The sequence below is a fragment of the Oncorhynchus nerka genome, linkage group LG26 (genome assembly GCF_034236695.1).
Source record: "Oncorhynchus nerka isolate Pitt River linkage group LG26, Oner_Uvic_2.0, whole genome shotgun sequence".
Lineage (NCBI taxonomy): Eukaryota > Metazoa > Chordata > Actinopteri > Salmoniformes > Salmonidae > Oncorhynchus > Oncorhynchus nerka.
In genome coordinates, this window is record NC_088421.1 from 28,042,273 (window position 1) to 28,057,261 (window position 14,989).

Sequence of the window (14,989 nt, forward strand, 5' to 3'; positions counted from 1 at the left end):
GTTCTTCTTACCCAGCTCAGGTGTGTGTATGGTTTTGTTGACCCGGCCCTGAGAAGGGTCCACTAAGGCATTCACCAGGAGCACTGAGATCTTCAGGACCACACTGCCAGACTCCCCGCCATCCTTTCCAGCCCCACTCCACCCCTGGCCTGTACTGGCCTGCTGCGCTGAGATGGTTCCCGCTCCTGACACCTTCTATGGAAATGGATAGATCGATGAATTCGTGGAGGAATTCATTCATGAATGAGAACGGTTACATGCACACAATAAGGAGATTATTGTGGATAGTCAGGTTATTATAATACTTTGTTTAAAACGTTTGCATGCTTTGCAAGAAGAACGATTTCCCTTATAATCCTGTTTACACTGACACATCTGAGATCAGGCTACTTTTGATAAATGCCAGAAATCGCCAATCCAATAAAACAATCTAACACGGTGACCATGTTATTTTTGAGAAGACTATTTGATTCGGAGTTCGGACATAAAAAGTTTGTATGCGAAAAATATTTATAAGACGCATACAGTTTTTGCGAACTTCACTCGCGCATTAGATGGAAGCGGGCGGTACCAGGTGCTGGCACATGCACAGATCAAATACATCGCTGGAACGCGGATGAAGATAAGCAGAACTCGGCCATAATCAGTTTCATATTGAATTCTTAGGGTGCATGTAAAGTTACTCAATGATAAACATACTGCCTTGACTAAGACAAACTAACTCTACTCCGATTATTATTATTTAAAACATGAGTTGGAAGGGGGCATTACCAGGGCTGTCGATAGGCTGTTTGTCACTGACTGAGGAAAAAAGAAAATGGGAGAGAAAGAAGGGAAAGAAGAACGGGGGCGAGATACAATGACATTGGTTAGCATGTGGAGACATTAAACAGGACACTCTGGGTAGGGAATAGAACTATGTACTGAAACCTGACCCATTTCCAAATGATCCACTAAGTGGCGCCAGAAATCAACGAACGAGCATGTAAGTGGCCCTTTGTCTCAAGCGTCTCAGAGTAAGAGTGCTGATTAAGGATCAGTTGAAACTTTAAGATCACATGAACAAAATGATATGAACAGGGGGAACCTGATCCTGGATCAGCACTCCTACTCTGACAGATTTGATACATATGGCTCAAGATCTACAGAAGTGTTTAGAATAGATAGTAAGAGCTATAGGTTGTTAATTTGTTTTTGTTTTTTTTACCTTTATTTAACTAGGAAAGTTAGTTAAGAACAAATGTGTATTTACTATGATGGCCAAACCCTCCTCTAACCCAGACCACACTGGGCCAATTGTGCGCCACCCAGTTTCTGGACAGGACTCGTCTACCAGATGTAAAGGTTGCTGTACTGACCCCCTCTGGTAGGACAATGTCAGGGTTCTCCATCAGCTGTTGGTTCATCTGGTTGAGGAAGTACATCTCCTTAGACTGGCCCTGCAGTGGGAACACAGATACAACATCAGCACAACATCAACACAACATCAGCACAACATTTACACAACGTCAGCACATCAACACAACATCAATACAACATCAGCACAACCAGATGACAATGTTGTTACAACTTTTCCTACATCTTCATCCGACAGGATCCATTTTAAAGCCCACCATACTGTATGGGTGGTACTGGCACAGGATCCATTCTAAAGACCTGTGTGTTTCCAACCACGTACCTCTGGGGGAACTATGGCGGCTAGAACATCATCAACACCTGTGAGGGGGGATGGAGGAAGGAGAGAGAGAGCGAGAGAGAGAGAGAGAGAGAGAGAGAGAGAGAGAGAGAGGGAGAGAGAGAGAGAGTGAGAGAGAGAGAGAGAGAGAGAGTGAGAGAGAGAGAGAGAGAGAGAGAGAGAGAGAGAGAGAGAGAGAGAGAGAGAGAGGGAGAGAGAGAGAGAGAGAGAGAGAGAGAGAGAGAGAGAGAGAGAGAGAGAGAGAGAGCGAGAGAGGGAGAGAGAGTGAGAGAGAGAGAGAGAGAGAGAGAGAGAGTGAGAGAGAGAGAGAGAGAGAGAGAGAGAGAGAGAGAGAGCGAGAGAGGGAGAGAGAGAGTGAGAGAGAGAGAGAGAGAGAGAGTGAGAGAGAGAGAGAGAGAGAGAGAGAGAGGGAGAGAGAGAGAGAGAGAAAAGAGAGAGTGACACAGAGATAGAGAGTGAGAGAGAGAAAGATAAATAAAAAAGAGAGCGAAAGAGAGAAAATAATATATCAAGTTCCCATCAGACCTCAGAAGCATTTCACTACACTGGACTTCTTCTGTACATAATATATTTCCAAACAATACAAGTATGACTCACTTTCACACACAGTGACGTCAGTTTCCCACAGTACTCCAGTGGAGGAGAAGTATCCTTCCACACAGGAACAGTGGAAGGTCCCTGGTGCATTGGTACACACAGAGTGGAGACCACATAGACCAGGGGTGTTAGCACACTCATCTATGTCTACAGGGAGAAACAAACACTGGGATATACACACATACAGTAATGGATACACATACAAAGATACACCACACATATACACACACACTTTTACATGCAAGCATACACGCGCACACTCAGTGAAGTATGTCACAGACCTAGGCATGGGTTTAAGGGGCTGGCTATGGCATCTGGGCTGGTGAGCAGGTAACCAAAGAGGCAGGTACAGCTGTGTGCTGCATAAGAGTTGGTACAGTTGGCATCGGGACCACACACGGTTTTGTTCAGACACTCATCAATATCTGTAGGGTTCAAACCACAGATACAACTGATGAAAACAAGTTATGGTCTAGGTTATGTCCCAAATGGCACCCTATTCACTATATATATACACCCTGTATACATATGCACCCTAAATACACATTCACTATATACATACACCCTGTATACATATACACCCTAAATACACATTCACTATATACATACACCCTGTATACATATACACCCTAAATACACATTCACTATATACATACACCCTGTATACATATACACCCTATATACACATTATTAACTATATACATACACCCTGTATACATATACACCCTATATACACATTCACTATATACATACACCCTGTATACATATACACCCTAAATACACATTCACTATATACATACACCTTGTATACATATACACCCTAAATACACATTCACTATATACATACACCCTGTATACATATACACCCTATATACACATTCACTATATACATACACCCTGTATACATATACACCCTAAATACACATTCACTATATGCATACACCCTGTATACATATACACCCTAAATACACATTCACTATATACATACACCCTGTATACATATACACCCTAAATACACATTCACTATATACATACACCCTGTATACATATACACCCTATATACACATTCACTATATACATACACCCTGTATACATATACACCCTATATACACATTCACTATATACATACACCCTATACACATATTCACTATATACATACACCCTGTGTACATATACATACACCCCATATACACATTCACTATATACATACACCCTGTATACATATACACCCTAAATACACATTCACTATATACATACACCCTGTATACATATACACCCTATATACACATTCACTATATACATACACCCTGTATACATATACACCCTATATACACATTCACTATATACATACACCCTGTATACATATATACATACACCCTGTATACATATACACCCTATATACACATTCACTATATACATACACCCTGTATACATATACACCCTATATACACATTCACTATATACATACACCCTATACACATATTCACTATATACATACACCCTGTGTACATATACATACACCTTACATACACATTCACTATATACATACACCCTGTGTACATATACATACACCCCATATACACATTCACTATATACATACACCCTGTGTACATATACATACACTATATACATACACCCTGTATACATCATATACATACACCCTATATACATATTCACTATATACATACACCCTGTATACATATACATACACCCCATATACACATTCACTATATACATACACCCTGTATACATATACACCCTATATACACATTCACTATATACATACACCCTGTATACATATACACCCTATATACACATTCACTATATACATACACCCTATACACATATTCACTATATACATACACCCTGTGTACATATACATACACCTTACATACACATTCACTATATACATACACCCTGTGTACATATACATACACCCCATATACACATTCACTATATACATACACCCTGTGTACATATACATACACCCCATATACACATTCACTATATACATACACCCTGTATACATCATATACATACACCCCATATACACATTCACTATATACATACACCCTGTATACATCATATACATACACCCTATATACATATTCACTATATACATACACCCTATGTACATATACATACACCCCATATACACATTCACTATATACATACACCCTGTGTACATATACATACACCCCATATACACATTCACTATATACATACACCCTGTGTACATATACATACACCCCATATACACATTCACTATATACATACAACCTGTGTACATATACATACACACATTCACTATATACATACACCCTATGTACATATACATACACCCCATATACACATTCACTATATACATACAACCTGTGTACATATACATACACCCCATATACACATTCACTATATACATAGGGAATAGGGTGCCATTTGGGATGTAAACCTAGTCAGTGCCCCATGATACAGTATGTTAACGACAACAGCAGTGAGACAACACAGTACCTATACAGGGGTTGGCCTTGCTGGGGTCTAGGACTGGGTTTGTGGGTGAGAAGCCTAGGAGACAGGTACAGTTGTGGGCTCCTGGTGTGTTGGTACAGACAGACTCCTGACCACAGATGGTTGAGTTGAAACACTCGTCAATATCTGTGGGGGTTCAATAGTTGAATAGTTCTGTTAGCATATTAGCATCTTACGACAGGGTGCCAGGCAGCATCCAGGTTGACAACATTATGGTCAGTAGTGTATGATATAGATAATAATACACTGTAACATAAAATGCTACCATGAGTTCTTCCATCTCTTTTAGGAAGCACTGTAAATCAGCGTAAGTTAGATGTAATGATGCAATACACATGACTGTTGTTATCCATTCAATATGTTCATGTTTTACCGGTCCCTATCTAGATAAATGGTTTATATTGAAATATTTAAAAGGTTTAGTCAGATTTATCACAGAAAGCGAGTGTTAGTGCTGTTCAGAGACCTTGGCAGTCGAAGGGTCCGTCAGGCTTGTATCCATTGTAACAGGTGCAGGTGTAATTTCCTGGTGTGTTTGTACATTTACCAAAACCACCACAAACCTTCTCACTCTCCACACACTCATTCACATCTGGGGGGACATAGATTTAATATGCCAATATTTACAAAGTTCCACAAATCAAAGCACACAAAACTAGACAAGCGTTCAGCATTTTTTTTTTCTGTATGTTTAAAAAACATCTTGCTTACACAGCAGACAGCAGACAAATTCACACATATATATTCACAAAGTTAAAAACAGCAAAAAATGCAAGTATGTCGTTCATAGCAGCCCTGAAATTCAAACTCTGATCTCATGTTATAGATATGATTGGTGCAGTAGGTGTATGAATGGTAAACATACCTGTGCAGGGGTTGCGGGTTGGGTTGAGTGCCAAGGCTGGGTCTGAGGGTACAAACCCCTCTAGACAGCTACAGTTGTAGACTCCTGGTGAATTAGTACAGTTGGAATGTGGACCGCAGAGATTAGCGGTCTCTTCACACTCATTGATATCTGTTGGGGAGGGTTAGGACAGAGTTAGAGGCTATCTTCTACATCAAGGGTGGAAAAATACTGCTAGTCAATTCAATGCAGCCCGCAGTGGATTGTTTTCTAAGAAATACTTGTTCTGTCCTTTAAATAAATTTTGAATAACACATCTGCCATTTCTGAATCCTGATGTGGCTCTTGAGCCAAAAAGTGTGCCTACCCCTAGTCCTGTTCGACAGACAGACAGACAGACAGACAGACAGACAGACAGACAGACAGACAGACAGACAGACAGACAGACAGACAGACAGACAGGCAGACAGACACACAGACACACAGACACACAGACACACAGACACACAGACAGACAGACAGACAGACAGACAGACAGACTGATCAAACACGTAGGACTGTCTTAACTGATAAAACCAGACAGCCCATTACATAGCTACTACGGCACTTCTACCTTGGCAACCGTAGGATTCGTTTGTGGGTAGATGTTTTGGAGGTATCTTGTATCCAGAGACACATTGACAGCCTCCATTTTTGGTTGTACTACACTCTGCAAGTGGACCGCAGGAGTCTGCCACACAGTTCCTATGGTCTGAACAGAGAGAACAGACACACAGTCTACTTTAACAGTCTACTATTTTAGCTTGGAACAATGGGACACGAGCAGGTTCACTTCAAGTCAGATATAATGTCTCTGTGACCTTAACAGATTGACTGCTTCAAAAACAAGTAGCTTGCTTTCTGATTTACTACTTTTTTACTATACACCAATCCATCAATTAAACTTCAGATAAAGTACATTTTAGCAGCTCAATATACTTAAGAGCTAAATAGACAATAAAATGTGTTTGGGAGGAGTACTGTACAAGTCAAATAAAAAGCAGGGGATTTCTCAACTCGCTACTCACATGTCACATAACCCATGTAGTTGACTGGGTGGTTGTTCATCTGCCTGTACACATAGAACCCTCCAGAAGAGCAGTAGATCACTTGAATAGCTACATTGTAATTACAACAGGAACCTGTGTTTCCACACGCGTTGCCCGTAGTTGGAGTCTCAGACTCAGACTGAGGATGTGTAAAGGTCAGATGGATGGGATAATATACCCCGCTGTAATAGAGTGGAGCACATTGTGGAATGACGGTGTCCCCTCCGATCCCGACGTAGCGCACCCATATGTTTGTTCGCTGTATGTCGGTATTGATGGGGTAGCCGGGGACAGAGGAAGAGCTGAAGACATAGTTACGCCGAGGCTCATCCAGAGCCGTGTAGCCATCACAGGAACCTGGGTGGAAGAAGAAGACAATAGAGCCCCAATGCCAGGGTTTAGCTATGGGCCCACTGTTCCATCATCAGGAGAAACTGGACACATTGCCCTACGACGAGTTACTTCTGTACTGTTAAACCTCCTACCACATATCAGAACTCATAATCAAACTGATCACATAGAATACAAATCAGGACATGCAGGGGTTATTTAAAGAACTTCCCACAGAGCATAGACATCAATTCAACGTCTATTCCACATTGGTTAAATGTAATTTCATTGAAATGACGTGGGAACAATGTTGATTCAACCAGTCTGTGCCCAGTGGGTACTTACCATTAGGATAAGAGGAAGTCCCAATGATGAACAGAGAACCTGAAAGGAAGGAGAAGACACAAAGTCAAGGGCAGACAGTAATACTAGATGGTGATCATTTGGGATAAAATACTGAAATATCAGTTCACTCACCCAGGAGTAGAGACAGAGAACAGTAGCTCATCCTGACAGATCCCTCTTCCAGGGCTGAATACATTGAATACCTTCACCCAGTCTAACCCATACGTGCATCCCAAGAGAAACATCTCAATTTGCACACCATCCAAAACTCTGTTATCAGAAGGTTTGAGACTTATGCAAAGTATCTTTTTTAAGTTTGGATACAAACCTCCATCTTAACAAAACAAAGTGAGGGAGACGATGGCTGAGGTCAGAAGCTATTCTTTCACCGATGGCAGGGAGGGGGAAGAGGTGGATGTCATCCATTTTGAGGCCTGCTCTGTGGTAAATGCTTAAGTAGCATAACACAGCCTCAGACAATTACAATAGGCAACTCAAATTGGCTTTGCAATTCAGAAGCCTAATAAGGATTTTCTTGTAATCTCTGGAAATATCCAACCATCAAGACTAGGCCTATAGCCTAGAGATGTTATGCTTGTGGTGTGGCTTGACCACAGATCAGATCTGGTCGTTGTTAGCCTACTGTAATTGAAATGAATCTTAAAAAATGATGACCTATCCCAGTAGCCCACTTGGCCCTTATAGCCTACATGGCAAAATATAACTACATATGAATGTTGGACAATCAACGAACAGGCCTATATGGTGAAGTGAGTGCTACAGGCTCCTCACACCATCAATATGCTCTCATTCACACAAGGGTTATTACAGATGGGATGGAGGCAACGATGAGTATAAACCTTAGATTAATCCCAGGGGCTGGTTTGAAGCCACTATGCAGCCATGTTTGTGCTCCTCCACCGTTGTAAAAAGGTTTTTGGAAGATATACTGTAGAAATGCATTTATTAATGTATACATTTGTTTTTGGCAAGTATATTCTATTACAGACACCCTAATGCATATTTTAAATTACATTATGTGAACAGAACATACTGTATATATATAAAAAATATATATATAAAATATATATTTTTTCCTTGAAGTAAAACATTTTGAGAGCACTAATGTTACTGTCTCCACTACAACAACGAAATACATTTAATTACTGTAGAATTCCATTCATTCCTATGGAGGACACCTCTTTCTGAGGAGTAGCTTCATAGCCTATCATTGGCCAATACATAGCATCAGCAATCTAAGGTTTATATACGTCATTGCATGGAATCATGTGCCCTCTGCCTTGTTAAATAGATACATGGTGCTCCATACCCATTACAGCCTGGCTAATTGAAAGCAAGGAATTTTTCAACTAACCTGTTCTTGTCGATACTTTCTTTGTTCTGATTCGGTTAAAAGTCTATATTATAAATGTTTGTGTCCAGTTGCAGGTGGTTCTCCAAAGGTTAGAGAATATTCAGAAATATATTAATCCATGTATTGTATTAAGTGAGAAATGCCTATTGCATGTGTGTAGATCTTTGTTTTGGTAGCACTGTGTGACGTGCTGTCATCTACAACCTGTAGCTATAATCTAATAAATATCTGAGCACTTCAACCTGCCTTGCCTCTTGTTGAGTCTCTGTCCGTATGACTGCTAAGGTCTTTCTACAGAATACTTGAAGCTTAATTCAAATTTGCGGCAAGATAAAAGAGGTGCTCATAAAAGATTAGTGCCTATCACAGGTCCTTACGTTATGTTTTAATTCAGGTGAGGAGTTTACACAATTTACAATTTGTCAAATAAAATCACAGATTCTCAAAGTTTTGGATACTGTGAAAAACCCTTGTCACTTAGACTCTCCTTGCAGGTTTCAGAATGACAAGTGTGTGCACATCAGGGCAGTGTTTATTAAACAAAGAATGTCTGTTAACATTGCTGCTGAGCTTGAAGACAGACAGGGATAAGCCTTGACTTCTATCTCTTCTATCTCTGGGTTGGGGAAGCCTTTTTTGTTTATTTCCCTTACATACAGAATATTGTAAAACTGTTAATGCTGTTCTCTGTCTAAGTATGCATTTCTCTGATTGTTTTTCTTTTTCTGAGTGGTTTCTCACAGGTACAGGAAATTATTCAATGTGAAATGCAAATACTACAACTGAATGAATATGATTTCAATGTTATACCAGTACCTATAACTCCCTTCTGAAAAAAGGATCATCGTATTAAAAAGTTGGTCATACAAAACAGGGGTAAAACCGTGCTGATGGAGCGATACTGTGGATGGACTAGACAGAACAAAGACAGAAAGAAGAAGTAGAACCTAGAAATAAGTCAAATAGTGCGTCATTGCTCACTGTTTTGCCTGTGCTGTCAATTTGTCTTGTAAAGCTGGGCATGCTCTGTTGCATCTGATGATCTCTATGTAAATACAGCACACTGACAAGACAAATGGAAAATAAAGAAACCAAGAACAAAAACACGTTTTTCAACTCCCTGTGTGTCATGACCCGGTTACGAACCCGGGTCTCCGGAGTGAGAAACAGTCACTTAACCAACTGAGCCACGAATAGTCGGCAGAACCCAGAAGATGAGGCAGACACAGCAGTACTTGAGACGGTGTATTTAATGTAGTAAAAAGTGAAGTCCTTCAGGAACACATGTAACTCCACAACCTCAAAAGGAATACCACAAGAACAAAGGTAATCCTCCAAGACAAAAAAGGTGAATCCACAAGGTGGTAGGTATAGCACAAAAAGCCTCAAAAGATACTCAAAAATAAATAAACAAGAACAAAAAACAGAATTCCACAAGAGCGTCCACCGGGATCAACAAGAGTTAACAGAATACTAGGGCTGGGTGCTAACATACAAACACAGAGCAAAGGACTGAGGAAAACAAAGGGTTTAAATACAATCAGGGGAAACGAGGCACAGGTGCAAATAATAATGGGGATCAAGGGAAAACAAAAAGGTCAAAAGGCACAATGGGGGCATCTAGTGACCAAAAACCGGAACAACCCTGGCCAAATCCTGACACTGTGTTCATGTGAATAAGATTTGAGAAGGTAAATCGCAGCTGTCTTTGTGCAAACCTGGTTCTATTTGTAAATGTATTTTCCACCATTATCTGCAGTCCTCTTTCAACATGCTTTCAGGGGTTCAGGGCGGTTCATTTGAGTGATGAGGGAGGCCAAAGCAAAGATTCTATGTAAAGCCCACTTATGTCAATTCTCTGAGTCTTCATTTGTATACTAGTCTATAATGTTTTTGTTTATTTGCTTCTTGATATTTCTGTAATAGTATAGTATTCCTTTCCTTATTCTGAATTTCCAATAATTGCAAAAGAAAAATGTAGTTAGATGAGAATTTCCCAGTCCAGGGGCCTCATTTATCACAGGTGCATGCACACAAAAAGACTCTAAACCTAAGGTGCATTCAGTTCACTTGAACTTTGCTAAGTTGCGGAACGGTTTGTACTGAACGACACATTTACCCAAAACGTTGTTTCTTGTATGTTATTGAACAGACTTTGAGGTACTTTTGCTCCCATTTGGTGGGTGTGGCGAGGTGTGGCTTGAAACAATGAGTGATCTATTTAAAGGGTATTGGGCATGCTGACTGCGTTCCCCAATCCACAACCCAACTCCACACAGTTTTTCAACTGGTCGTTTAGTACAGCACCGTTTCTGTTCAATTAAACATTCCAGAATGTAAAGACTTACTGAACGCAGCCCTTGTGTACGCCGGTGTTCCTGCAAAAGTTGGTATTTATCAATTATGAATTTGACAGGAAAGTATAATTAATTCCACAGTCCACATACTCTCAGATCATGCGTATGCACAACTTCTAGTGTATTGCAAGCAAAAATTGTTATTTTGAGGGAAATGTAAAAAAAAATGATTCAGATGAATTATAATAATGGTAGTTTAATCTAAACATTATAGTGTAGGCCTAGTGATAAAACAGATGCATTTGCTGTTGGTAAGGAGATCGCAAGGCAGCATGTGGCTTATGTGCTTATTTTACTTGTATTATATAGTCCTAAATCATAATCATATTGCAGGACGTCTCTCCTTTACTGACATGACTGACTTATTCCCACGACACAACAAATATTAGCCTACTATTTATCCATCACTCATTTAATAGCCAAACTTCCTTGAAAATAAATAGCTAGACAGGTAGCCTATTTAAAATATTTGACAGCTTAGGCTACAGTAGGCCAATTGCAATGCAATTGGAGCACAACATCATAGCCTATTTAAATGTGGAGCCAATACCAAGGGAGGAGATAGAAACACAATAATCTATTGATTAACAAAATAATCCGGGCTGCTCAAATTAGTATGATATGTTACGTTTGGCATGGTATGTATTAATTTGTGGATGTCCATCATATTTTACTCATTACAATTCGTATGATATGTTACGAACTACAATTTGTTGTGGCTAATGATAGCTAGATGGCTAGGTGGCTAATGCTAATATTAGCTAGATGGTTAACTTTAGCTAGGCTATGGGTTAGGGGTTTAGGTTAGTGTTAAGGTTAGGGTTAAGGTTAAGGGTTAGGTTAAAGGGTTAAGGTTAGGGGAAGGGTTAGCTAACATGCAAAGTAGTTGCAAAGTTGCTAAAAAAGTAGTATGCAGTTGCAAAGTTGCTAATGAACTAAAATGCCAAATGGTGTTTGTGATGAGATTCAAACACGCAACCTTTGTGTTGTTAGACAATCATGTTAATTCAAACACGCAACCTTTGTGTTGTTAGACAAACACGTTAATTCAAACACGCAACCTTTGGGTTGCTAGACAATCACGTTAATTCAAACACGCAACCTTTGTGTTGCTAGACAATCACGTTAATTCAAACACGCAACCTTTGTGTTGCTAGACAATCGCGTTATACACCCATCCATCCATCCATCCACCCCAACCAACCACCTCCCTTTAGTTTTGCCTTAAGTAACCTTCTGTCTTATGTAACCACACCAAACGTAACATATTATATTCATTGAGTATCCCAGATTTTTTACTATGTTATGTCTAGTCTATGAGACCGGGGGCCTGTTGCACAAAAGTAGAATTAAGACATCCGGGATAAATGACTCAGCTGAGCTCAATGAAGCCAAAACATGTGCGTCCAGGCTTAATTGGTTGCACAAAGACCAAGCCAGGATGAGCAGACACGGATTCATTAAGCCAGGTGAAACCAATCCTGGATAGGTGCGCGCTCACGGCTCACTCAAATAGACCCCGCCACAGATCACAGATGAACTGATTTACCATGGCAACTAGAGCCGCGTACTTTTCCCCGTCGGAAGCACAAATCCTCATGGAGGCATACGAGGAGGTAAAAGATATAATTAAGAAGAAAGGCAACACCGCCACAGTGATAAAGCAAAGAGAAAAAGCGTGGCAAAGTATTGCAGACCGCCTGAATACGTAAGTAGTGCACAATTACACACTCACCGCTCCGCTGAAACATCACAATTACAATTCAAATATTTAATTCACATCTCCAAAAATGCAGTTGTACTGTAATTATGAAACGGTTAAATTTTTAATTGAAATGCACTGCAGATATGAGTGAAATTGTGTAAAGTAACTCCATCACACTGTATAAAGCTATGATAAATTTTTTGATATTTTTACTGAAAACAAGACAAAAATACCAAGTAATTTTTGCAGTGTGACTCCATTAAATGTGTGTGTGTGTGTGTGTGTGTGTGTGTGTGTAGATTAAACATGAACGGGCCAAAACGGACATGGCAGCAGGTCAAAATCAAATACAAGAACATTCTGCAGAATGGTATGGTCCCTGACTAATATTTAACAAAGCACAAGCATATATTGTACCCAGAAGGTGCCTGTTCACACATTGTCTGTACTGTTTTAGCAGTGAAAAAGAATACCCACAGACAAGGCACGGGTGGTGGGTCACCAAAGGCTGACCTTACCCCAGCAGAGGACATGGCCTTGGAGCTAAATAAAGGCAGGCCCGTCTTAGAGGGGATCCCTGGGGGGAAAGAGACGAGCATAGGTTCCTCCCAAGATGCCACCCGCTTCATTCAAGGTATGTCCTTCCATCTCTACATGGGATACAACCACATTCATATTGAATCAATTTGGACTGTCTGACTTTGGTTCACCTATTGCCTTGCAGTGCCTGGCAGCACTGTGTTCCTGTTAGAGCCACCAGCACAAGCACCAGACGATGCTGATCCAGTGAGTACTCCATCAAAGGCATACTGTAGGCCTGGCATGTCTTGTCTACTAGCTTCAATATGAATCCGATTAAATGTGATAGGGTGAAGGCCCCAGTGCAGCAGCAACAGCACATGATGGAGACGATGATGAGGAGGAGACCATCTCTCTGGATTCCAGAAGGCATGAGGTATCATGTTAAGACTGTGAAAGTACTATTTACTCTACAATGGTGAGGAGTCCTCATCAAAATCAAAAAATCTAATTTCTTTTACAGGACCCAGATGCTATACAGTGGGAAAACCAGCCTGGCAACATAGTGCGTATTAATAAAAGGACACCACATCCTGCCAAAATCCAGCTGCGCTAATTGTATTGTGTTCACAGAGCTCACAAGCTATCAGAAAGTTGTATGGCAACCACCTCCGGCGCCAAATAGAACTGGCAGACATAGACATTCAGTACAAGAAGAAAAAGATGGAAAATCTTGCACTGGAGTCGAAATAAAAAAAAGAGGACAATTAGGAAACTGGACCTTGAAATAAAAAAACTTGAGAGGAGGTGAGATATGCCTTCAATGTACACTGTATGCTAACTGTAACACAAATGTATTAATCATTATTTTTCTTTCCTCCCCAGCTCCAAGAAGATGACACAGCTCAAAATAAAAATTAGGTATATTCTCGTAAAGTCAAGTGAGCCATGACATATGAGCTCTTATTGTGAGCACACAGGACGGTGGCATCTTTCTAAGGTTTTTATTTTCCCAGCAATCAGTACAACCAAGTCATCGTTATAAGGCATCGCCCTCTTTTGCCCACCCCCAGCACCAGGTGTGGCCACTAGCCTATATGAAGGCCCAAAATTGTGTGTTCCTTTCTGCTCTGACAATGGCATGCCCATTCGTGCGAGATGTGGTGGATGAAGAAGCACTTGTGCTGAGGAGAGCCTTCAGGCGAGGGGTCTTCAGGGACCGGTTGGACCCACTGGCCTTCCCTGATGACCATCTATATGAAAGATACAGGTTTTCTGCAGATGGCATCAGGTATCTATGCAGACTACTGGGTCCCAGGATTAAGCACCGCACTGCACGGAGCCATGCACTGAGTGTGGAGCAAATGGTTTGTGTGGCCTTGCGCTTTTTTGCTAGTGGAGCCTTCCTGTACTCAGTGGGGGATGCAGAACAGCTGAACAAGGCCACAATTTGCCGCACAATAAGGAGTGTGTGTCTGGCTATCAAAGCATTAGCAGATGTCTTCATCTCCTTCCCTGGCCACAGAAGACTCTGTGACATCAAAGAGGAGTTCTATAGGATTGCAGGTAAGAGGATCTACAAATTACAGGACAACTGTTAACACATA

General features: G+C 40.7%; 2 protein-coding genes across 2 annotated transcripts in view; one reads left to right on the top strand and one right to left on the bottom strand.

The window, feature by feature from the left end:
* Positions 1 to 7,852, bottom strand: part of LOC115125020 (adhesion G protein-coupled receptor E3-like) — a 14,460-nt gene extending 6,608 nt beyond the window's left edge. The window contains exons 1-10 of the mRNA XM_065010950.1: positions 7,816 to 7,852; positions 7,427 to 7,465; positions 6,731 to 7,108; positions 6,277 to 6,414; positions 5,685 to 5,834; positions 5,286 to 5,411; positions 2,575 to 2,718; positions 2,294 to 2,440; positions 1,679 to 1,716; positions 1,334 to 1,439 (exon numbers count right to left, since the gene is read on the bottom strand). Coding sequence (XP_064867022.1) covers positions 1,334 to 1,439; positions 1,679 to 1,716; positions 2,294 to 2,440; positions 2,575 to 2,718; positions 5,286 to 5,411; positions 5,685 to 5,834; positions 6,277 to 6,414; positions 6,731 to 7,108; positions 7,427 to 7,465; positions 7,816 to 7,852 — 1,303 coding nt within the window. The remainder of the gene's footprint in view (positions 1 to 1,333; positions 1,440 to 1,678; positions 1,717 to 2,293; positions 2,441 to 2,574; positions 2,719 to 5,285; positions 5,412 to 5,684; positions 5,835 to 6,276; positions 6,415 to 6,730; positions 7,109 to 7,426; positions 7,466 to 7,815) is intronic.
* Positions 7,853 to 12,483: 4,631 nt separating this feature from the next.
* Positions 12,484 to 14,211, top strand: LOC135564942 (uncharacterized). The gene is made up of 6 exons (XM_065011020.1): positions 12,484 to 12,866; positions 13,163 to 13,233; positions 13,321 to 13,497; positions 13,588 to 13,649; positions 13,732 to 13,818; positions 13,906 to 14,211. Exons 1-6 carry the CDS (start codon positions 12,709 to 12,711, stop codon positions 13,996 to 13,998), a joined length of 648 nt encoding a protein of 215 aa, XP_064867092.1. The 5' UTR covers positions 12,484 to 12,708; the 3' UTR covers positions 13,999 to 14,211.
* The last annotated feature ends 778 nt before the right edge of the window (positions 14,212 to 14,989 follow it).